This window comes from Panthera tigris, chromosome D4 (genome assembly GCF_018350195.1).
Source record: "Panthera tigris isolate Pti1 chromosome D4, P.tigris_Pti1_mat1.1, whole genome shotgun sequence".
NCBI lineage: Eukaryota > Metazoa > Chordata > Mammalia > Carnivora > Felidae > Panthera > Panthera tigris.
This window is the reverse complement of record NC_056672.1, coordinates 14979088-15003892: the sequence shown is the minus strand read 5'-3', so window position 1 is coordinate 15003892 and position 24805 is coordinate 14979088. Positions and strand designations below refer to the sequence as shown.

The following is a 24805-nucleotide window of genomic DNA, read 5'->3' as shown; positions in this document are numbered from 1 at the left end:
GACATCTCAAGTCCATCAGTAGAAAGGGGAAGTTCTGATTAAAATGAAAACTACCTCCTGTCCAGTGGTGTTCATCAAGGTCAGCGGTGGATCTTTTCTCAGGAGCGTTTTCCGGATTCATCGTGTGTGCTCGGTTGCAGGAACCTTTGATATCTGAAGGTGCCAGTCTTAAAAAATGCCACTAATGTCTCTCCCTAATGAAACGTAACTATGGCACAAACATTGTCTAAATTTCGAATGCCAAATAGACCCACCTTCACGGGAGCACACTAAGCCTCCTCCTTTGTAATGCTCCATTACAGGTTGGCAAAATGATCAAAGAAGCTGCCGGGAAAAGCAATCTGAAGAGGGTGACGCTGGAGCTTGGTGGAAAGAGCCCCTGCATTGTGTTTGCCGACGCCGACTGTGAGTGAAAGCCACTCTTAACTTTTCACCCCTCACCTTGGTGTCCCGTAATGCCATACGGAGAACCTGAAGTTTATAAAAGGGTTTGCCCCTAACGTCAAAATGTAAGGCATTAATGAGAATCTAGAATTACTCGTGAAAGTCTCTCAAACTGTCCTAAAGTACAACACCTAGATAAGTCTAACACAGACACTCTTTCCTCGTGATTTGGAATAGTTTGCTATTTCCTCAGCTGAACTCCAGGCAAACTAACTGTTTTGCACTTAGGAGCCATGGTGTATTCTTAATTAAGTCTATGCCTTTAAATATTGGCATTGGGTTAGGCGTGGTGAAATTGTACTGGGACCAGCTAGGGAGACAGTAAATTTCACATTTGTCCTTTCCCTTCGCTCTGGGTCATACACACATTAAATGAAATGGCCAGGGGAAAATGACGCCTATTATTCAAGGAATTTCTCCCTCTCTTCCTCTTCCTAGCAAGTGTAGTCAAATTTACATATATTCAATCTCCAATCATGATCTGACTCCACTATACAATATCCCAGGTTCATTCTCAGTATATTACCGAGTAAAATCCCATAGTTATTTTCTAAATGGATGTCAATTAGCAGAAATAGGTTGTCAAGCATTCATCTAGCTCTTTCTTTAGCAGTTGAGGTATGTGGCAATGAACAAAAATGGCTGAATGTGGTTGTAACTGAAGCTTTTCAGACCACACTACCTTATTATATAGTCTACAAACGAGATTCCTGATTTTTACCAAAACATTCTGTGAACTGTTTCCACTACAACGTAAGTAGGTGTGGTTAGTTCACAAAAGAAATACAACAGCACTCGACTGACATATGTTCAATTAAGTTTTCAGCATTTAAAAAAATTAAAATGCAGAGAAAACTTTCTTCAGGTTGTTTAGGACTTAATAATGACGCAACCTTTTCCTCCCTTTCAAGACCCATTCTACCATCTCAAATACATAGGGAAGAAGAGCTTAGAGGCATATATGAAATAATACAATATATTTTAAATAAAGTTGGAGAATGTTTTTACTGGAACAGGGTTCTAAAGCTTGGTGAATGATTCTGGATATCAATTTTTTTCAGAAATAACACTTTTCCTATTGATCAGGGTGTCTAAAAATATTTTTAAGTTATTTAATGCAATTGATAGTTCATATTTTCTTTGTCATGTAGTTAAAACTTGGAGCCTGAAATATTCATAGTCACCTAACTAAGTATAAATGGAGATATTTATAAAAATCGTTTGCAGTGGGATTGGATCTTGTGACACTTTCTATATTCTTGGTAATACCTATATCAAAATTGTAATAATAACCACAATTTTTTTTAGATTCTATATTTTTTGCTATCATTTCCATATCACAGAGAGGATTAGAAAAGGTAATTTGTCACCTGGATGATAAGAGGTGGGATGTATTGAATTTATGTCTGACTCTGCAACTCATAAGTTTTCTACACCACCATATTGCCTCTGACAGATATGTATAAAAATATGTAACCTTTAGAAAATAACTCTTCTTCAATGTGAGCGTCTTCTTTGCAGTGGATAATGCCACTGAATTTTCCCACCATGGATTATTCTACCACCAAGGCCAGTGTTGCATAGCTGCATCCAGACTCTTTGTGGAAGAATCAATTTATGATGAGTTTGTTCGAAGGAGTGTTGAACGGGCTAAAAAATACGTTCTTGGAAATCCTCTGACCCCAGGAGTCAGCCAAGGCCCTCAAGTGAGTATAAAATGGAAGGAATAGCCTTCACAGAGGACAAGAATAAAGTGCCCTCTTCAGGCTTACTTATTACTGAATAAGATTATTTCCTTGCCACAGATCTTCCTAGGTGACAATACTGTATCAGTTTGGTATTTAACAAAAATAAATAAATAAATAAATAAATAAATAAATACAGCACCCGATTTAAAGAAAGCATCCTTTCTTGTGTGTTGCCCCCTCTTCATGTCTTGAAACAGTTTAGAAGCATGTCGGAAATGAAAGATGTGAGGAGAAACAACAAATGCTGTAGGTTTCTTGTTTTTCCCCACCTGCACACCTCTTGATTCCTGTATGTGGTCTCCGTCCACTTTGGAAGTTTGTATACAGTCCTATCATTTATATCTTCCTCTGAGTCAGTCCTTTTTCTCAGTTTACATCCCACAGATGTGGGCAGGAAGCATACCTCTAAACTCTCTCCAGTCTTCAGTTACTCTGATTGGCCTTCTAATGGTGGCCTGGGTGTCCTAGAAGGTCCTGAGTTCCTGGCTCTGTGACAAACTTCTCATTTTAGGTGGAGAACCCTAGTTCTCCAACAACCCTAGGCTTCCCAGTTTTTTCTGTCTTCTTAGACCCATTATCAACATGAGAGTCTTGTTCTTGTCCAAAAGCTATCTTTGCCCTTTCCTTCCTTCCTGTTCATTGTCTGTTATGCAAGCTCCTGGATCTTTGGTTCTAAATTTACTCCAACCCTCTGGGACCTTGATGTAGAGCAGTGGTTCTCAGTTGGGAAAGGGGATGTTTCTACTGGTATCTAGTAGAGGGTAGAGGCCAGAGATGCTATAAAACATCTTACAATGCAACAGGCGAGCCCCACAACTAAGAGTTATCTGCCATAAAATGCCAATAAGGCTGCTGTTTAGAAATCCTTCTCTAGAGTCTAGACAATAAGCTTAGAGTCTCTATTCTTTCACACTAAAAGTTATACACTGTTCCATGCTGTTGATTTGAAGCAAACACTAATCTTAACTTACTAAACCAAAAATAAATGTGGTTTACCAAAATACTGAATTTACTGGGATAAGTACCTGGCAAAGCCAAAAGGAACAAGGAGGATATGATACCTGACCTCATGGAGTTTACAGTCTGGAAAGGTTAAAAGGATGTTTTGGGTTCTTCTGCTCATGCAAGATAGCCAAGTAGGAAAATCTTAGGATTTAGACAATGCCAGGTATTGAAATCTAAAAGCTCTAAAATAACTCAGCTGGCAAATGAAGTAATACATTGATTTATCTCAATCACATGTGTTTTGTTTTTATCTTTGAGTTAATGAGTACATAGAAGTAATTGATGATTTTGCTCATATTAGGTAGGTTTTCAAATGGATGCCAAGACATATAATAAATTTGATTTTGATTTGGTCTCCAATTCTAAAAGAAGGATGGGATTCTAAGCTTTCAGTTTGATTATTTCTCTCTATAAATGACTACCTATCTATGTAAAAGTAAAGCATTTTTCCCATTTGATGTATTGATAGATAGATGATAGATAGATAGATCTAAAGAGGAACAGGGAAGGAAAGAAAGGGGAAATGAAGAGAATAGAATATGTAAGATACTTAATATTAAACATTGTTGGGCAATACACTCTCCCATTGGGGGATCCGTGCAATTCAACCAGAGGCTCAAAAATTGATCTAGAATACCTCATTCTTCCTAAGAGAAGGGAGTTAAAATAGACTTTAAGAAAATTCCTATTCATAGGATCTTAAGTAAACAGTGATCTAACTGCTTAATATGAGGCCTTAATCTCTATAAGCAAATAGATTTTCATCGCAAGTTTTACTGAGTAAGTAGAATAAGTAGATTTTTGAGAAGACTGAAAAGGCCTTGAAACTTCTTCACCCTTAAAAATATCTGTTGTTATAAGACAAAACTTACAGAAAGAGACATTTATGCACTAAGTACATTTATAGATACAAGTATATGTAAATACATATTACATATATACACACACATATATACATATGTGTACAGTGTATTATATATACATATATATAAATTTCTTAATGGGTAAAGTGATTTTCCAATTTGATTTCACAGCCCAAAATGTGCCTTTTTAAACACCTGGAAATATCTATATTTTCATTTGAAAAAGAAGTAATGATACCAATATTAAATGTTGTAACATTATCAGCACAGTTGCATTTGTCTTAATGCGGAGAGATGGGCTTTGGAAATCGAGGTTGGATTTAAAATCTAACCTCCCTGAGGCTCTGTTTTCTCATCTGTAAAATGGGAGTAGTAACACCAATCTTGTAGGGTCATTGTGCAGTGAAATGCAATAATCTATATAAAGCATCTATCTAAGTGCCTGGTTCACAGTACATGCTCAAATGTCTGTTAAATAAATGAGAATTGCAGGTTCCCATTTACAACTGTGGTGACAATTATTATCACAGATCAATAACTCCATATATCTGCTCTCATTGCTTTTGTTGATCTGTGGTCTCCAAATAAGTTGAAGGATGTGTCCGTGTCATTTCCCCCTTTGTCTTCTTTCTCAGCCCACGAACCCTAAGGAATGAGAGAATTTGCGCATTCAAACACATCAAAATGTATACTCTGAGGCTATTACAACGCCATGCCCTATTACATTTCACAGACTAGCCCATGGGCTAACGGCCCATCGCACAGTAGAGAGCCCCTGCTACATCCTAGCATTATTGAGAAGTTCCTGAGGGCCAAAAGGAGAGCCAAATTCAGATATGGCCAGTCTGAAACCTTCTGAGGAAGATTAGTATGTATGGTGGATCAAAATCAGCGGGACTCAACTGAGTATGTCCCGAAGTATAAATGAAAACTTCCCTCACTAGGCCTAGCTCTAATGCAACATTCCCAATCTTTCCTGTGCATTTGAATCACCAGAGGATCTTGTTAAAAAGGCCAATTCTGACACAGTAGGTCTTGGGTGAGGCCTGAGAAATGCATTTTCGCCACCAAGTAATGCTAAAGTTGCTGGTTAGAGAACCACATTGTCGGTAGCCAGCCAGTAAAAGATGAATTCCTATATTTTTAGAGGTTATTGGCCATCGAAGTCTTCCAATAGTCAAATCCTTTCAGCCTTTACCTCCCAGTGCATAAGCCAGACTAGCACGGTCACCAAGTACCCACTCTGGTCATAGGCAGGGAAAGGTTATGGCTTAGGGCCATAACAATCATGATTGTTTTGAGGCCACAGTCAAGTGAATATTTTGGAATAGGCCAGGGAAGCTTTGCACGGAGACACACGGATGCTTGGTTATTTGCTGACAAACCAGAATATTTTCACCAGGCAGAACTAACAGCACCACTTAGTCTGGCTGTAGAAGATATTATGCAGCAATTTAAATATCAAACCAACAGTTCTTAAACCAACCCTACGACTTCCTTAATTTGCTGGAAATGAAAGAACGTTTTCTTTGGAGACTATTCAATTAAATATCGTGCACTACGGAGGATTGAGCAACGTCGTACCGAATATTGTGCCAGATTTTAGAAAACCTTTTCTGGTTTCAGATAGCACGTAATCTAATTGGATATGGGAGCTGGTTTGTGTGGTCAGAGGTCTTTGAAACCTTTTTCTGGGATTTAGAAGATGGGGGAGATTGCAGGGTAAAAGATGATAAAGAGCAACACTTTTTAAGTAGTGAGAAAAGACAAGTTGAGCTAGCAAGAGGGTCCCCCCCCCCACTTGACTCCTGGATCTTCAATCGTTTTCCTTTAAAAATTTTTAATAATGTTTGTTTATTTTTGAGAGAGAGAGAAGGGGAGGGGCAGAGAGAGAGGAAGACACAGAATCCGAAGCAGGCTTCAGGCTCTGAGCTGTCAGCACAGATACACGGGGCTCTAACTCACGAACCGTGAGATCATGACCTGAGCCGAAGTCATGACCTGAGCTGAAGTTGTGACCTGAGCTGAAATTGGATGCTTAACCGACTGAGCCAGGCAGGCGCCCCTAATCTTTTTCCTTTAAAACTAAACCTTAACCTGCTGAGAGGGACCTGAACTGAAGAGGATGACCAGACTGTGGTCAGCATGGATCTGGCCAGAGGAGATAGGAATGAGGAGAACCAAAGAGAGGTCTAGGGATCGGCCAAGTCCCAAAACATCTGCTTGCCAATTGCCATATTTAATTAAACCCATTCCCAAAGTTCTTTTTTCCTTTCACTCTTTATTTCACTTTGGACTACAGTAGTCAACTAAGTATGTTTGACTATGAACAGGCATTTTTCCAGGATAAATACATAAATAATGTAAATAAATAACACTTGTTTGCAGTGATCATGTGCTTTCCTTATGTAACTATAAAACAGATACTAAATACAAATATTTATCTTTAAGTGTTCTTTCCAGAAAAGTCAGGAGAATAAACAAAGAATTAATCTGAGCCTCTGTCAGCTATTTTGATAGGATATTTGACTTCATAACAATATTCGAGCATTTTGAAGCCCTCATTAACAGGCTGGGTGATGTATTACTTCCATAAACTTGCTTTCTTAATTCATTCACTTATTTTCCGCTCCGTATGATATTTTTCAAATAGATTGACAAGGAACAATATGAAAAAATACTTGACCTCATTGAGAGTGGGAAGAAAGAAGGGGCCAAATTGGAATGCGGTGGAGGCCCCTGGGGGAATAAAGGCTACTTCATCCAGCCCACAGTTTTCTCTAATGTTACAGACGAGATGCGCATCGCCAAAGAGGAGGTAAATGCTTTCATCCTGCTCTGTTCCCTTTGTTGCCAAGTTTTCAATACGTGTGTGGGTACAAAGTGTCCCTTTAAAATTCTCAGTTCTTTGAACATCGTTATTGGTTTGCATGTAACTTTCCATTTCTGTTACCGATAAACGTTTATTTGTGATCAAGACTCAAAATAGTAAGGGAGTCATGAGCTGGCCAAGAGTTTCCAGCCAAGGGCAGATCAGGATGCTTAATAACTTCTAGGTGATTCTTCCACAGCCTGAGAGATGAAGAAAACTTCATCTTCATTGTTTCTTTTTCTCCTCTGGAAATAATATATTTGAAGATTATTGGATTGATTATTATTACATGATATGAAGGATTTTAAAAATTTTTTTAAGTTTATTTATTTATTTAGAGAGAGAAAGAGTGAGAGAGTTTGGAGGGGCAGAAATCTCAAGCAGGCTTTGCAGTGCCACCACAGACCCAGACACGGGGTTCGAACTCATGAACCATGAGATCATGACCTGCGTCAAAAGTTGGACACTTAACCGACTGAGCCACCCAGGTGCCCCAGATAGGCAGGATTTTTTTTTTTTTTAATGAAGGCACTTAATTGTGATATGCACTGGGTGTTATAGGTGAGTGATGAACATTAAATTCTACTCCTGAAACTAATATACACTATAGCTAGAAGTAAAAAAAAAAAAAAATACTTGAAACAAAATTAAGCCTCTTATTTTGAGGTAATTGTAGATTCAACTGCTGTTATGAGAAATGATGCAGACGGGTCCCATGTGCTTTTTACCCTGTCTCCTTCAAATGGGAACATCTTGCACAACTATAGCATAACATTACAGCAGGTATGTTGACATTGAAACAGGCAAAACACCGAACGTCTCCTCACCACATAAATCCTTCATGTTTCCTTTCGAGTCAAATCCATGTGCCTCCTACACCACACTGTCCTTCACCCTAGGCGTTCCCTTAACCACTTATCTGTTCTCCATTTCTATTACTTTGTTGTTTCAAGAATTTTACATAAATAGATTCATTCTCCATGCAACCCTTCAGGATTGGCTTTTTTGGTGTTTTTCTCACTCCGCTTAACTTTCTACAGATTCAACTACGTCGTTGCATGTAAGGATAGTTTGTTCTTTTTTACTGCAGAGTAGTACTCTGTTGTATGGATGTACCGCCATTTAACCATTCACCTACAGAAGAACGTGTGGATTGTTTTCCATTTGGGGCTACTATGAATAACGCTGCTATAAACATGGGTGTGCATGTTTTTGTAAGAACCTAAGTCTTCCTTTCTCTGGGATGAATGCCCAGGAGTACAATTACTGGGCCGTATGGTAGACGGAAGTTTTTTTTGTTTTTTTTGTTTTTTTTTTTAATTTTTTTTTTAACGTTTATTTATTTTTGAGACAGAGAGAGACCGAGCATGAACGGGGGAGGGTCAGAGAGAGGGAGACACAGACTCTGAAACAGGCTCCAGGCTCTGAGCTGTGAGCACAGAGCCCGACACGGGCTCGAACTCACGGACCGTGAGATCATGACCTGAGCCGAAGTCGGCCGCTTAACCGACTGAGCCACCCAGGCGCCCCTAGACGGAAGTTTTAAAGAAACTGGCAAACTGGTTTCCAGAGTGGCTGAACACTTTCACGTTCCCATTAGCAATGTATGAGCAACCCAGTTTCCCTGCACCCTCGCTCACATTAATGTTGCGATTGTTTTTGATTTTAGCTGTTTAGCACTATGTTGAATAAGAGTAGCAAGAGCGGACACCTTTGCTTTGTTCTCTATCGAGGGGGAAAAGCATTCAGTCTTTGCCATTGAATGTGATGTTAGCTGTGAGATTTTTGTAAATGCCCTTAATCAGGTTTGGGAAGTGCCTTTCTTCTAATTTGTTGAGAGCCAAAGGAGAATGGTTTTGTCAAATGCTTTTTCTGTGTTAACTGAGATGATTATGCGGTATTTTTTTTCTTCATTCTACCAATGTGGTGTATTATATTAATTGATTTTTGAATAATGAACCAGCCGTACATCTCTGGAATGAATCTCACTTGGTAATGGTGTGTAATTCTTTGTATGTATTGCTGAATACTATTTGTTAATGCTTTTCAAGAACCTTTGCTGTGGTTGATATTCGTCTTTAGTCTGAGGGATATTGGTCTATAGTTTTGTTTGTTTTATAATAAGAACCATTTAGTGATTACTTATTATATGCCAGATATAGTGCTAAGTGACTTATCAGGACCAATATAAAACATAAATATGTTCCTATGAAATATATTAAATATAAATATTTTATTTATATCATCAATACATATTTATATTTATGACATTTGTATTTATTTTTTATAAAGTTTAGTGTATATAAATATATTTTTATAAATAAATATAAAATATTTACTATAATGTAAAATATTCTCATTTCATTCTCACATCAACCTCTTGAGAGGAGTATTATTATATTCTTTTCTTTAGTCTTTTCTTCCCAGAAACAAATGCTCTCTTTTATTATTTTCACCTATTTAGAGTGGTAGTATTTTTCTAATAAAAACCTCAGGGCATTTATAAAGTGTATAATTCCTATATTACATTGTTATGACTGGTTATTAAATAAAATTAAACATAATATTTCGGTCCAAGAATTTTCCTAAGTAACGACATGGTAGTTGTTTTCAGCGTCTACACATTATACATATTTTATTACCCCTATGAATATAACATGTCAAACTTTTTTGAACCTTTTTGTATTGTTATGTGTTCTGGGTCTTGAGTTTGCCTTTGATCCACAGACTCAACTATGATTTGGGATTCTTGTCCTAAATAGTAAATGAAAAACCTAAGTTCTGGAGCAGAAAGGGGTAGGTCACATGGCTAGCTAAAGGCAGCTTAGGAGTACAGCCGATTCTCATGACCCCCGTTCCCCGCTCTTTCTACTGTGACCTACTTTTGCTCATACCAGCTTCGTTATCCATCCAATTCCACTTAACCGGACATTGTAGAACCCCATGGAGCATGTGGGAAACTTTCTGCTAAAAGGTGATAGAATGTGAATGTTACAAGGAACATTACGAATGATTTAAGCCAAAAGTCAAATTTATAAATGAGGTAATTAAGATGCAAAGAGCTTAGGTGACTTCTTACTGTTACAGAATTGTAGGTAGCTTCATCAAACTAGAAGGATCTCTTAAGCCCACCTCTCCAATCTCCACTATGTCCATCCGTTTGCTCCTGACTAATGGCCAGCCAGTGTCTCTTTAAACAAATCCATCAATGGGTAACTCATTATTTCTTAGGCTTTTCCATGTTTAGACAATGCTAAGCGTTAGAAAGTTCTGCTTCTGGCGGCCTACGAATCCCTCCTCTTATGTTCTATCTATTGGCCTCATATCTGCACTCTGCCCTTTTCCACATAAAAGCCATCCGTATAATCGAAAACAACATTCGTCCCCTACATTACTCCTTACCTTCCCTATGTTCTTGGCCCTGTTTTCAGCTCTTACACTTCGTAATTTTCCTAGACAAATATATTTCAGCTAAATATTTTGTGAGCACAAACCAATTGACATCAAGAAGATATTATCCAGAGATATGATATGTAACTAGGAAAGGCTAATTTGCACTTGGGAATTATGAATAATCTACCTCATGGAGAGAAGGGTTTTAGCAAATCCAGAGATCGATTCATTGACTTTGGGCTACGAAGGTGTTACACAATATGCATTACAGCAGCAAGGCCCTGCCAACTCAAACATACTGAATCAGAATCTTTTCATTCAGTGAACTTGTATTTCATGTTTGTGATACAATAGAGAATCTGGGAGAGTTATTTTCTCTACCCCCCAAAATGTTATCAAGGAAGAGGGGAAGTGCAGAATCAGATTTGCAAACGGTAAACAAATAGGAAAAATAAACCATAACAAAACAGATGCATACGGATAACCAAACAGTTTCTCCACATCAATTCAGCCCTCCACTGATTTTTTGCATTTATTTGCATATAATTTTTGCGTGTGTTGACAAATATTTGTCTTATTAGAACTGCCGTTCTTGCATACCATGGGAAAGAACAAAGTAAAACACCATTCAATCCAGGACGCATTTATTGTGTCCCCATAATATACATAGTAGAGTAGCTTTGCTTGTTTCAAAGAAGACTTGAGCCACGTGCTGTACTCAATTAAAATTATGTAAGATATTAACATACTTATTACGGTTGCTGCTATATATCTGGTTCCCAGGTTACGGTATTATAATTAGATTCACAGCCTTAGGATTTGCACTCAGCCTCTGTGGAATGGTAGCCCCCAACTCCCAATACTTAGGTCAGTGATGAACACTGATCTTTGCCTCCCCTGATTTCCATTTCCCAGAAAATTCTCATAACACTCCGAAGGACCCCTCTTCCTTTAGTTTTAATATATGCTTTATAGAAACATAATACAGGAGTTTAAGTTTTAAGAGAAAACTCAGTCGCTTTTCTCCCATCTGGGGAGGAGATAAAGAATAAGTTGACTTCGGGCTGAGCTAACTAGAGAATCCAGCAAAAGTGAAAGAGTAGTTTAGGCTTGAATGAGCAAACTGTGATTTTTGTTTCCTATCCTGTGATTATGGTCGTTGTTAATGAAACCATGTTTTGGTTAGTGGTTGAAGGTTTAAGCTCTTTCAGTAATAGACTATATGGTTTGGTATATGTGAGTTGCATAAGATTTGGCCGAAGAGTAGGAGCTGAACAAAAATTCATGTTGTTTCACCTAATTTGACTGATTGTGAAAAGATCTAAGTCCAATAGATTTCAGTTGGCGGTACACTGATAGCTAAGACAAATAATTATAATTATTATCCATTGTTGCTTTACTCATTTATCCAGTAGAACAAGTATTGGTTTCTTGGGTTTACTGTTTAGGTAGTGATTTGGATGATGAAGAAAACAAGAGAGAGAATATAACACATTCCTAAAGGTAAAAGAAACTCAAAGTTAGTAACTTTCTACGCAACGGTAAGTCTTGGAAGTCTAATTCCAACACCAAGAAAATAAATATTGCCTTATTTATCTGTGCTCCATTTTGTTCCAAAGGGAATTTAACCCATGACCATTGCCTGTCCTTACCTGCCATCCCAGGACCTACCATTTTGATTCCTAAATTTTAAAATACAAAATAAAATCTTGATCGGGGATAGTTTGTAGGGGAATAAAACTACAATACCATGTAAAACATTTAGTTTTCACCTGCTACTCTGATTTATTTCATTCATTTTCTTTTTACGGTATAGATATTTGGACCAGTGCAGCAAATCATGAAATTTAAATCTTTAGATGAAGTGATCAAGAGAGCAAACAATACCCTTTATGGCTTATCAGCAGGGATCTTTACCAAAGATGTGGATAAAGCCATAACAGTCTCCTCCGCTCTGCAGGCTGGGACAGTGTGGTAAGTCAAATCTACATCATCTTGCCTTTTCACTGTTAAGTGCGTTAACATGTTACTTTGAACGTTTTTGTTTCTCTATTTACTTATTTATTTTTGAGGTATTCACATTATATTAGTTTCAGGCATACGACGCAATAATTTGATATTTGTATCCACTGCAAAGTGATCACTACAATAACCTAGTTATCATCAGTCACTATACAAAATTAATTTTTTTTTTTTTTGTGGTGAGAACTTTTAAGATTTACTGTCTTGGCAACTTTATCAAATATACAATACAAAGTTATGAACTAGAGTTGCCATGTTGTATATCATAGCCCCATGAATTATTTATTTTATGCCTGGAAGTTTGCACATCTTGACCCCCCTTCACATATATCTTCCACGCCCCAAACCCCTGCCCTTCTGGCAACCACCAGTATCTATAAGTCTTCTTTTGTTTGGATTTTTTAAAGTTCCAAATGTAAGTGAAATCTTACAGTATTTGTTTTTTCTCAGATTTATTTTACTTAGTATAATACCTTCAAGGTCCATCCGTGTTGTCACCAATGGCACGATCCCCTTTTTTTATGGCTAAGTAGTACTCCATTTTATATACGTATACATCTTTATCCAGTCACCTGTTGACGGGGACTTAGGTTGTTTCTATATCTTAGCTATTGCAAATAGTGTTGCAATGAACATAGGGGCACATACGTCTTTTCGAACTAGTATTTTTATTTTCTTTAGATAAATACCCGGAAGTAGAGTTGCTGGATCATATGGTAGTTCTATTTTCAATCTTTTGAGGAATCTCTCTGTTGTTTTCCATAGTGGCTCCACCAATTCACATCCTCGCCAAAAGCACAAGAGAGTTCCCTTTTCTTCACATCCTCACCAATACTGTTATTTCTTATCGTTTTTGAAACTAGTCATTCTAACAGGTGTGAGGCAATATCTCCAGCGGTTTTGATTTGCATTCCCCCGATAATTAGGGACGTTGAGCCTCTTTTCATGTGTCTGTTGTCCATCTACATACCTTCTTTGGAAAAATGTCTAGTTAGATCATCTCCCCCGTTTTTTTACTGGACTGTCTGGTTTTTGATTGTTTGTTGCATGAGTTCTTTATGCGTTTTGGATGTCAATCTCTTATTAGATAGATGATCTGAAAATACTTTCTCCCATTCGGTGGACTTTCCTTTTGTTTCCTTTCATTTGGTTTCCTTTGCGACGCTTGAGTCTTTTATGTTGCTGTAGTCCCCACTTGTTTACTTTCGCTTTTGTTGACTTTGCTTGTAGAGTCAGACTCAAAAATTTATTACCAAGACTGAAGTAGCTTACTGCTTATGTTTTTTTCTAATATTTTTATGGTTTCAAGTCTTAATTTAAGTCTTCAATTTATTTTGAGTTATTTTTTGTGTATGGTGCCCAACAGTGGCCTAGAGCCAGTATTTTGCATGTTTCTCAACAACACTGATTGAAGAGACTGTCCTTTTCCCATTGTCCGTTCTTGCCTCATTTGTGATAAATCAATTCAGTATATATGCATGGGCTTATTTGGGGGTTTTCTATTCTGTTCCATTGATCTGTGTGTCTGTTTTTATGCCAATACCATACTGTTTTAATTAATATTGCTTTGTAGTATAGTTTGAAATTGAGGAGACTAATGTCTCCAGATTTGTTTTCCTTTTTCAAGATTGCTTTGGCTTTTAAGGATCTTTTGTGGTTCCACACAAATTTTAGAATTGTTTGTTCTGTATCTGTCAAAAATGTCATGGACATGTTGACAGGAATTGTATTAAATCTGTAGATCGCTTATGGGAGTATGGACATTTTAACAATAGTAATTCTTACAATTCATGAGCACAGAATATCTTTCCATTTATTTATGTCTTCTATTTCTTTCATCAGGGTTTTATAGTTTTCAGTATAGTTTTCAGGTCTTTTACTTCCTTAGTTAAATTTCTTCCTAGGTATTTTTCTTTATCATACAATTATAAATGGTATTTTTTCTTAATTTCTCTTTTTTTGATACTTCATTTTTAATGTATAGAAACGCAACTGATTTTTGTAGAGTCTTTTTATGAAGTCTATAAGGTTTTCGATGTATAAAATCATGTCATCTGCAAGTAGTGACAGTTTTACTTCTTCCTTTCCTATTTGGATAGCTTTTCTTTCCTTTTCTTCCTAATCACTCAGGTAAGGGCTTCCAATATTATGTTGAAGAAAAGTGATAAGAGTGGATATCCTTGTCTTGTTCTTGATCTTAAAGGAAAAACTTTCAGCTTTTCACCATTGAGTATGATGTTAGCTGTGGGTTTGTCATATATGGCTTTTATCACATTGAGCTATATTCCCTCTATCCTCACTTTTTGAGAGTTTTTATCATTAATGGATGTTGAATTTTGTCAAAATTTTTATGCATCTATTGAGCTTATCATATGATTTTTACCCTTCATTTTGTTAATGTGGTGTATCATGATGATTGATTGGCAGATATTGAACCATCCTTGCATCCATGGAATAAATCCCACTTGATCATGGTGTATGATTCTTTTAATGCTAATGCAAACGTTGAATTTGGTTTGCTAATATTTTGTTGGAGATTTTGCATCTATGTTCATCAGGGATATTGGCCTATAATTTTCTATTCATTTTCTTTTTTTTTTTTTTTTGGTGGTGTCCTTGTCTGGTTTTGGTGTCAGGGTAGTGGTGGCCTAATAAAATAGTTTGTCTTTAAGTTTTTGAAAGGGTTTGAGAATGATAGATATTAAATCTTTGAAAGTATTGTAGAATTCACTGGTAAAGTCGTCTGGTCCTGAAATACGTTTATTGGGAATTTTTTAAAAACTGATTTAATTTCCTCATTAATAATTGGTCTATTCAGATTTTCTATTCTTCATGATTCAATCCTGAAAAACTCTGATTTATATTTTTTGGAATTTATGTATTTCTTCTAAGTAGTCCAATTTATTGGTGTATAATTCATGGTATTTTCTTATGATCTTTTTTATTTCTGTGGTACTGGATATAACTTTTCTTCTTTCATTTCTGATTTTATTTTTTAAATCTCTCTCTTTTGCTCTTGGTGAGTCTAGGCAAAATTTATCAATTGGTTTATCTTTTTAAAGAACATGCTCTTGGGGGACCTGCATGGCTCAGTTGGTTAAGCATCTGACTCTTAATTTTGGCTCAGGTCAAGATCTCACAGTCCTGATTTCAAGCCCAACTTGGGGCTCTGCACTAACGGTGGATCCTGTTTGGGATTCCACACCCCATCCTCCCTCGTCCCCTTCCCCACTCTCACACACAGGCTCTCTCTCTCTCTCTCTCTCAAAATAAATAAATAAACATTTTTAAAAAAGTAACATGCTCTTAATTTTATAGATCTTTTCTACCATTTTTCCAGTCTCTATTTCATTTATTTCCACTATGATCTTTATTATTTCCTTCCTTCTACCAACTTTAGACTTCATTTTTCCTTTTTTTTTTTTTTTTTTTTTTTTTGGTTTCTTTAAGTGTAAAGTTAGGTTATTTACATATGCATCCATGAAAAAAGGTAAGTTCAGGATGCTTTTATACTACTGTTTTGAGTTGCCCCTAACTTGAATTTTTTCAGACTTTGATTTTTTTTCCTAGACTCACCTGTCCTATTAGACAAGCAGTTGCTGCCTTAAAAACCAAACCACACCAAAAACAAACAAAACAATACAAAACAAAATAATAACAAAAATCAAATTTGTTTAAAAAATTTAAAAAAAAATTTTAAAAACCTGCTATATTGGAAGAACTTCGGAAGGGTATTTTCTGTCTGGCCTCCTAAATAGCTCCCCTAAAATATTTCATTGTCTGGCTAATATAGTATAAGTGTTACTAATTTCTAGGTAGTTGGCACTGTGCTATACACAAAGGAGATGAAAGTTCTGCTTTCATCAAGTTAATTAAATGCTAGGACAGTATTTATTCAATGTCCCTATGTCAGAAAACATTTAATTCTTATTTCAGTTTCTTTTTCTAAGATTATTAGAAATGTCTGAAGGTCTTAATTTGGGAAAACATAGTGAGTTTTGAGGAACGTGTCTATTCCTTTTTAACTGATTTAGACCCATTTTGAGAGAAAAAGAGAGAGAGAGCTGCACAAGAGGGAGAGGGGCAGAGAGAGAGAGAGAGAGAGAGAGAAACACAGAATCTGAAGCAGGCTCCAGGCTCTGAGCTGTCAGCACAGAGCCAGACGCAGGGCTCAAACCCATGGACGTGAGATCATGACCTGAGCTGAAGTCGGATGCTTACCCAACTAAGCCACCCAGGTGCCCTGTGATTTATATTATATCTTTATTTATATCTCCGAATTTTATACTTTAAGCCTATGCCTCACAAACTGCTACACTTCTGTCCAGCCCCCAATCTCTGGATGGCTTTTTTGGTAATTCCCCCCTCCCCAAACCTCACTTTGTTCCCTCAGTCGTGTCAACATTCAAAGTTTTATTTTCTTTCCTGATGATAAGTCACATCTACTCAGGTTAAAAATCCACTGGACATTGAAAGGTATTTATCTTTAAGAGACAGCCAAGCAGTCCTTGCCTCTCTCCGTAGCTCTGAAATCTTTTTTCCTAATCAAAGAGAGTCACCATTAATTAATACACTCTATGCTAGGCATTATTCTGCATTCCTTATGTTCATTATCTCGTTTCACCTTACAACAACTGTGCAATTGTTAATCTGTGTAATTTGTGCAATTTGTCAATGAAAAAACTGAAGTTTAGTGAAGTTCAGCCATTGATCAAAGCTAACACAATAAATGGCAGCCGAGATGCAGACCTATTTCAAGACTCTAAAGTAGTGATTCTCAACCCAGCTGTACATTAGTCATCTGGGGAGCTTTAAAAATAATAAACTGATCCGGCGTGGGGTGGTACGCATAAAATCCATCAATTATATCAATCTCTGTGATTCAATATGGATTTTTATTTAAAGAGTATTTTTCAAAGCTCCCATGTGATTCTAGGACTGGGACTAGGACTGAGAAATTGCTCAAAAAGCCTGATTCTTTCTATAATGGGATGTTTTCTTTCAGAGGCTTAAAGTCAAGCAATAATCAGTCAGGATAGTGATTACAGTGGGATTTTCCTACGATAAAATTATTTGTAGGATTCAGCATTCCTAATGCATGTATGAATATTATCTCCAGTCACTAAAAACTTACTCAGTCCCAAGCATTCTAAGAAGCATATTTGATGCATCATCTTACTTATACCTTGAAATAACCCAATTAAATATTGTCACTTCCGTTGTACAGAGAGAAAGCATATATTTAGAGAAGCCAGACACCTTTCCCAGTGCCAACTGGGTACTAAGGGGCAAAGCCAGGATTTGTGGGCTTGGAACCTCCCTTCTTTATAACAAGAAAGGACTGTGGAAGGAGAACCAATTGGCCAGGCTGATTGTTTTGATCTGCAGTTTTCTCCAACTGGATATTTCTTAGTTCTCCATTTACTTAAACTAAAATAGTTTCATTTCCAGTATAGGGTCAAAAGACTAAACTCATTTTCGGCACCTTTCAACAAAGACAAGTTTCAGGTTTTTGACTTTGGAATGCTATGTGCCTGCTGGATCAAGAAGCTTAGGACATCATTCTGCCCAGTGGCATGGAAATCCCCAGTCAGGAATTCCTCTGCTATTAAAACAGAGGCATATTCTTACTGCTACTTATTCTAGAGCATAATTCTAGTTCTGGCATTGTCCCAGACATAGTTTCCACATGGTGTATTCAAGATAACTACTGAATCCCAGGGTTGCTGGGATTTTACCCATAATTTCAGAGTAGGGATCTTATTTTGCAGTTTAAAGGGCAATTAAACAAAACTGGGACAAGTTGTCTTTTGAAAGCATACATTTTTTTAAGGAACTATGCTCCAGAAGGAGAGACTTGGATAAGAATCTGTAGTCCAGTGAGAATATGGAGCTCTGGGAATCGGGATTGTAAATGCTTTACTGAGGAAATTTGTGGATATTATTTCAGGATCAAATTAGTAACCAAACTTCATGCGTAATACAATGTATTTAGAAGTCACATTGTTGTTTGCCTATTATAATAACATCAAAGGAGAGGAAATACTTTAAAAATATTGTTTCTCCTTTAAATAGTATATTTTTCCTCATATATAATGAGAATCATATAGGTAATTAAATTTTGCTGTTGACTTTGGCCACGAGGAAATTTAAACAAATTGTTCATGTCCTGCGAAACTACATTCTAACCTTTCCTCCTTGTCTTGACTTTCTACTGTAACTTTTTTTTTAATTCTAATTATTCATGTTTTTGTAACTATATTTGTTCATACAAGCATCTTTAAACATTTTATGAAATACGGCAAGGAAAAAACAAATTAATAGTGAAATCCAACTCCTGCCAAGGCCTGTTGTATGAAAGCAATTAATGAAAAAAGGAAACTGAGGAATGTGATACATGTTACAATTGCAAAAGATAACTGATTCTAGCCTGTTGAGTACACAGTCCTCAAGAGAATTATAAAGGTTATGAATATAGGCAGTAAAGAATATCCACCCACCAGACTCCATTCTCTGGCAAACCATATCCTTTCTCCTATGCTATGTTGGCTATCCTATTATCATTCAAAATGGCTCTCTACACACAGAGCTGTACCATTGTATTTCTTTCTAGGCAGTACTTACCCATATACTTATACTTCTGCATTCTAATTTATAGTACTGCTTTTTTGTTAAATAACAATGAGTATGTAACATTGAAATTAACAAGGTTGTTAAAGAGCTTTCTGAATTTCTAAAATTCCAAATTTAGGAGTTATTTCATAGGTTATGTATGATCTACATAGACTTCTTTTTTTCCTCAGGGTGAATTGCTATAGCGTGGTATCTGCCCAGTGCCCCTTTGGTGGTTTCAAGATGTCTGGAAATGGAAGAGAACTGTAAGAACCACTTTCTATTAAGACAAATGTTTACCTTGATAAAAATGGTTGTCACTCAATGGAATTAATCCATAGTTGCTATTTGAATTAAAACCTACCTCTGTTCTTCCCTGGAAATTCCTACTGTCAAATAGCTTTTAAAAGCTGGATTTAGCCCATGAGTGCAAAAAAGTGATGGCATAGGGGAAATATAACATATTAAGCTCCTACTATTCATAAGGGACCATGCTAAGCACTTTACCTTAGTTATTGAAATAATGCCAACTTTTACGATTTCTTCCTGTATATAAGAATGTAATCCATCTGGGAAACATTTCCACAAAGGAGGCAGAAACTACAAGTTGGTGACTGTGAGAAGTGTGAATATATAAGAACACTCCAGTCATTTAAATATGCCTCTTAAACAAGTAAATCATGTGACTTTATCTCAAAAAGCTTTTCAGCGTAAGAAGAGTGATTCTCACGTGTTGAAATATTTTTGATGTGGAATCTAAAATTTTAAATTACCTCAATTAATTATCTTTTTGTACTAAAATATAAGCTGAAAGGGAAATTTAATAAGGAAAACATGTTTTATAGTCATGACTATGCTCAGAATATATATACAAAATCATTTACAAGCCTTTAGTTGCTTTAGAAACTTGGGTGTATAGACTTTTTATAATGTGCATATACACGTGTATACACAGAAAGGGGTGACAAAATGTTTGGTTGATTTTATTCAAACAATTCTAACCATTTTATTTCTTAAACATTTCTTGTATTTATCAACACATTTTAAAAGTCATGCGGCAAAAAGACACATCATATACAAACCCTATGGAATCAAACATAGTTAAAGCTGTTCATTCTGTAAATAGCAAAAGCAAATGAGTCTCAGTTTCTAAAGGTCATGAATGCATTAGGTAGCCATCTACTTTGTCATTTGAATAAATCAGCGAAATTGAAATGACGCAGTCTCCTTGGAGAACCAATAAAAAAGAAGGATGATAAAATGATCCATCCTTCTCCTCAATACACATTTGTTAAGTACTTGCCCAGGAGCCCCAGAAACATGATGCCACATCCCATCCTCCACATAATTGCGGTGGCAGGAGGAATATGTCAAAAGATAAGTAGTGCAAAATAACCTATACACAACATGAAGTAAATAGTCATAAACTGTGAGTTCATAAGTCATGAGGTAGAAGAGTAGATAAAATGCAGAGCACACAGCACTGAAGGACAGAAAACCTGGGCACCACCAGAATATAACATCTGTGGCATGGCTCTATCTTCCACAATTTTCATCCATCAGGTAAAATCAGCAATTGTGGGTGGGGATAGGAATGGGAGAATGATGTAGAAGGTCTACGAGCTCCTTTCCATACTTAAGATTCTATAGTATTAACCCCTGTGATAACTCAGTGGATAAGAACTTACTGGCAGTTGACCCTACAGAAAATACAGGACTCGATCTAGGGCAGGAAACAAATGTAGGATGTCAGTAAGCAGAGAAGAGAGCATTCTTGAACACAACGTTACATGTGACACGTGGAGGGGTTTGTGAATTTGGATGGCTGGCGACGATTTGTGGAGTTGGAGAGTATGATACCAGAGTTAAATAGGATACAGATTAAGAAGTCTTGGCTTACATTTCATTAGTAGAGCAGTGAAAAGCCATGGCTATCTGTAGAATGGCGTTGGGGAGGTGGAATGACAAAGGATCAACATATAAAGGGAGCATGGCCCGGTAGAGGAAGCTTAATTGGACACTAAGCGACCTGCACTTGTATCCCAACTCCACCTTTTGCTGGCCATGCAGCCTGTTTCATGTTGTCCAACTTTGGAGCCTCCATTTCCTCTTATTCAAAATGGCGATGTTAGCAAGCCTCTTGAGATAGTCGTTTGAGAGTGAAATGACACACCCTGTGCCTGGTCGCCAGCATTCTGTCACAAGGTGAGGACTCGGCAAATGGTTCCTTCCTTCCCTGGTTTCTTTTCTTTACAGTATTCATTATTAGAGAGTCCCTTGGCAGAACCACTTTGTACAAAAAGCTGTAACAAAGGTTAGATTATTTTGAAGGGCGGAGTTCGTGGCTGGCCCAGCTACCTAAGACATTTCCCTAGGAATATTGAAGGTAAAACTATCAAAGGGGACAAAATAACGAAGAAGGACCAAATAGGTCAATTTTGTTGATTATAGTTTGGTCCAACTTTATGGTTGAGGCATACAGAAATCAAATAAGGGAGGGCATGGAATGTCAGAATTAAACTTCAGTAATTTCTTAAAATTCTGGGAAATGAATACAGATAATTCCTTTTTCCATCTGTATAAATATAAAGAAAAGAGTTAGTCTGTCATTTTTTCCTTCAAAAATTCCAGTTGAGGATGCTGTTAATTTCTACTTGAAACCAAATTTGGTGAACTTAATAAACAAGTCATTTGCTACAAGATGTTTAAAGAGAATTACTGAAGCAATAACCTCACACGACTCCTAAGGGCTCAGTTACAATTTATCCTCAAAGATAGGAAGGTATAATTGATCAGTTGGGAACAAATTCCTTAGAGAGCCAAAAATAGTGATACACAGACCTCAGTGTGGTGGTAATACGAAGGGCCCAAACCAGGCTTTGGGTCTCAGATCATGGTGCTGGCCCTGCAATGAGTCAAGTGGTAGACATTCCTTCCTGTGTGTAATTGTACTAATTTTCACTTCAGTTAACGTAAGTCACTTGTGACTTTACTAGTATATCATTGCAAACTCCGTTGGTTCTCGGCACCTCACAAGCTCTTTCTTTCCTCCTGTCCCTTGGAGAAAAGGGGAGCATGAAATTGTTGTGAACCACTGGGCTTACAAACCAAGCTCGCAGGAATATTTTTTGTTTGATTATGTTCACCAAGTCAGTCTAACAAACATTACCTCTGTGCTTACTTAAGTAGTGCCAGGCTCAGTTCTGGGTACAGAGTGAAAAAAAAAAAAAACAACAGATGTAGCTTATTTACTAGTACCTTATTACTACAGTGTGGACCTTGGGTGAGAAGCAAGGTTATCACGTGTAAGTTTGTTGGAAATACTACTACTGAAACAGAATCAGCATTTTAATAAGGTCCCAGGTGATTGGCACATTGAGGAATTTAGCACAAAACTAGTAGCTCATAGACTGGCAAGATAACGAGAAATGCAAACAGATGTTTTTGTGTTATATTATAGACAGGAATGTCTACGCATTGGAATACTCCGGAGTGGGACTTAGTTCAACCTGAGTATGACAATAATGACACTTAGTACTCTCCTGAGAGTTTCAAGTGTCCCTGTAACAAAATACAATGGAAAGCCTATTGGCAGAAATCATGGGTTAATTTATCTAACTTTGTGAGACAAAATACTTACTAAAATATTATCCCTTAATGGGTTTCAGACAACTGAGGCTAAGCCCTTTAATTACTTTGAAGAACATGTTCATTGAAGCTTTTAGAAGGTATTTTCAGAAGCTTAATTGCCCAGGAAAATAATCAGTGTAAGAAGATTAGGTTACCCAAGAGAAAAAGATGTCTTCTACATACCTGTCTACCTCACCAGATGGGAGGGGTAGAAAAGGATCAAGATCATTTTCTTCTGCAAGCCTGCATGTGCCTGAGTGTTATAATTTTAAGAGTGTTCCTATGTACATGCGATGTAGTCCTATCATCAAAATAATCCAGAGAATAAGGAAGCTCAATGCTTTTCGTTATTTCTTCAGCAGAGGGTAAATCACAGTTTCCAAAATGGGTAGGAACTCTCAATGAACCCAATAATAGGGTACCAGGATCCTAATTGATTAACTCAGGTTAATTCTTGGTCATTTGGTTTGGATTTAAGAGTTATAGAAGCAAATGGCAGTGGTTGTCTGAATAGAAAAACCCCAAACCCACAAGCAGCCCAAAGGTCTGAAATTGGGCCAGTGAACCCTGTCTTCTCTCCCTTCAAAACAAAACAGAAAGAAAGAAGAAAGAAAGAAAGAAAGAAAGAAAGAAAGAAAGAAAGAAGGGAGGGAGAGAGGGAGGAAGGGAGGAAGGAAGGAAGGAAGGAAGGAAGGGAGGGAGGGAGGAAGAAAAACTATAACAATAAAAGTCAGGATTTGTTTTGTTTTCCCAAAAGTCAAGAGATACTGTTAATACTACTGCTAGAGAATATTTTGTGTCAAACCGTATCAGGGCACTTTAGAATGAAAATAGAAGTCTGGCCATTTTTTGGCCCCTTATCACTTCCAGGCCAATCACACACAGTAAAAACACTAAGCTAAGCTGTACTTGAATTTCCAGTTTTACTCCACTACTCAAGTGATTGTATATTACTACTTCTCCTCTTGTACTAATATGTCTTGTTTATTTGAACCTAAACTAGAAATGATACAATTCTTCTTGGACTGAACCGTCTTTTTTTGTGTGGTGACTGTTTGTTTATAGTCAAATAGAACAATGTCAAAACTGGACAATTTCTGTGCAAATCAACAGAATGTACACGGTCATTTAAAATGCAAAAAAAAAAAAAAAATTGAAAATTTGCCCCACAAGGGGATTTATGTGAGACCAGATATCTTATGGGTGGCTGGCTGGCTACTATTTGAAATGCTTCTGTACACAGAAAATATTTTCCATTGTCCCTAACCAGATAGGCAAGAACAAATGTGTACCAAATCATGGACTAGTACAATTGTACTGCTGTGCTAAATTCTGTGGGTTTTCCCCCTGTCTAGGGGAGAATATGGTCTCCACGAATACACAGAGGTCAAGGCGGTCACAATGAAAATTTCTCAGAAGAACTCATAAAGAAACTACAAGAGTGGAGCAAAGAATCCTCAGTGGATAAGCATCTCCTCCAGTCGCTAATATATCGTAGTGGGTTTTAAATATAAAACTGTTCTTTTCTTGATTTTGTTTTAAAACGTAAGCTAATCGTATTAGCATTAAGATTATACATAGAAAACTTGACATGTAGCTTATTCTGAAAGAATCCTTTTTCTTCTGATATGTGACCCCCAAGTCCTATTGGTAATAAAAAGGATGGATTTGAGGCAAGATCTCTCTAAGCTCTGTGATAGTTACGTGCTTCTCTTTGTAGCTACTTGTCCAGAATAATCATGTTATAGAAGAGGACCAGTTGCCATGTAGCTTCTTTCTCTAATGACCCCTTAAAGTCCTCAACACACCCTTGAACTGCAGAGTAGATGTGTTCTGTTCCCAATAGTTTTGACGTCACTGGAGTTTGTTGAAATGTTTCCTAGAATGTCATGTCTGCTTGTCAAATGAAGTCCTGCTTGAAATACTTAGCTGTAATCTAAACGTAAAGCTTAATAAAAACAACCTTGCATGATTTTTGTCAAGTTTGGATTTTTTAAGTAGAAGTTTTGGTTATGGGGATTTACTCTACTCTCCCTGTCATTCAAAAGCAATGTTAAATTGGGCACAAATATGTATTTAAGAAGAAAAGTCAAAACCACTCATTCTCAAATAGGTAAAGAAAGAGATTTTCTTTTCTAGAGGAATTCTTGAAATCAATAGTAAACATTTAAAGTAAATGGCTTCAGTCTTTCAGCAAGTATTTATTGAGTTTGCAG

General features: G+C 36.9%; 1 protein-coding gene across 1 annotated transcript in view; it reads left to right on the top strand.

Moving 5' to 3' along the window:
• ALDH1A1 (aldehyde dehydrogenase 1 family member A1) overlaps positions 1–24561 on the top strand; it is a 58804-nt gene extending 34243 nt beyond the window's left edge. The window contains exons 8-13 of the mRNA XM_007077497.3: positions 303–405; positions 1966–2150; positions 6714–6878; positions 12142–12299; positions 19151–19225; positions 23945–24561. Coding sequence (XP_007077559.2) covers positions 303–405; positions 1966–2150; positions 6714–6878; positions 12142–12299; positions 19151–19225; positions 23945–24017 — 759 coding nt within the window. The 3' untranslated portion in view covers positions 24018–24561. The remainder of the gene's footprint in view (positions 1–302; positions 406–1965; positions 2151–6713; positions 6879–12141; positions 12300–19150; positions 19226–23944) is intronic.
• Positions 24562–24805: the final 244 nt, after the last annotated feature.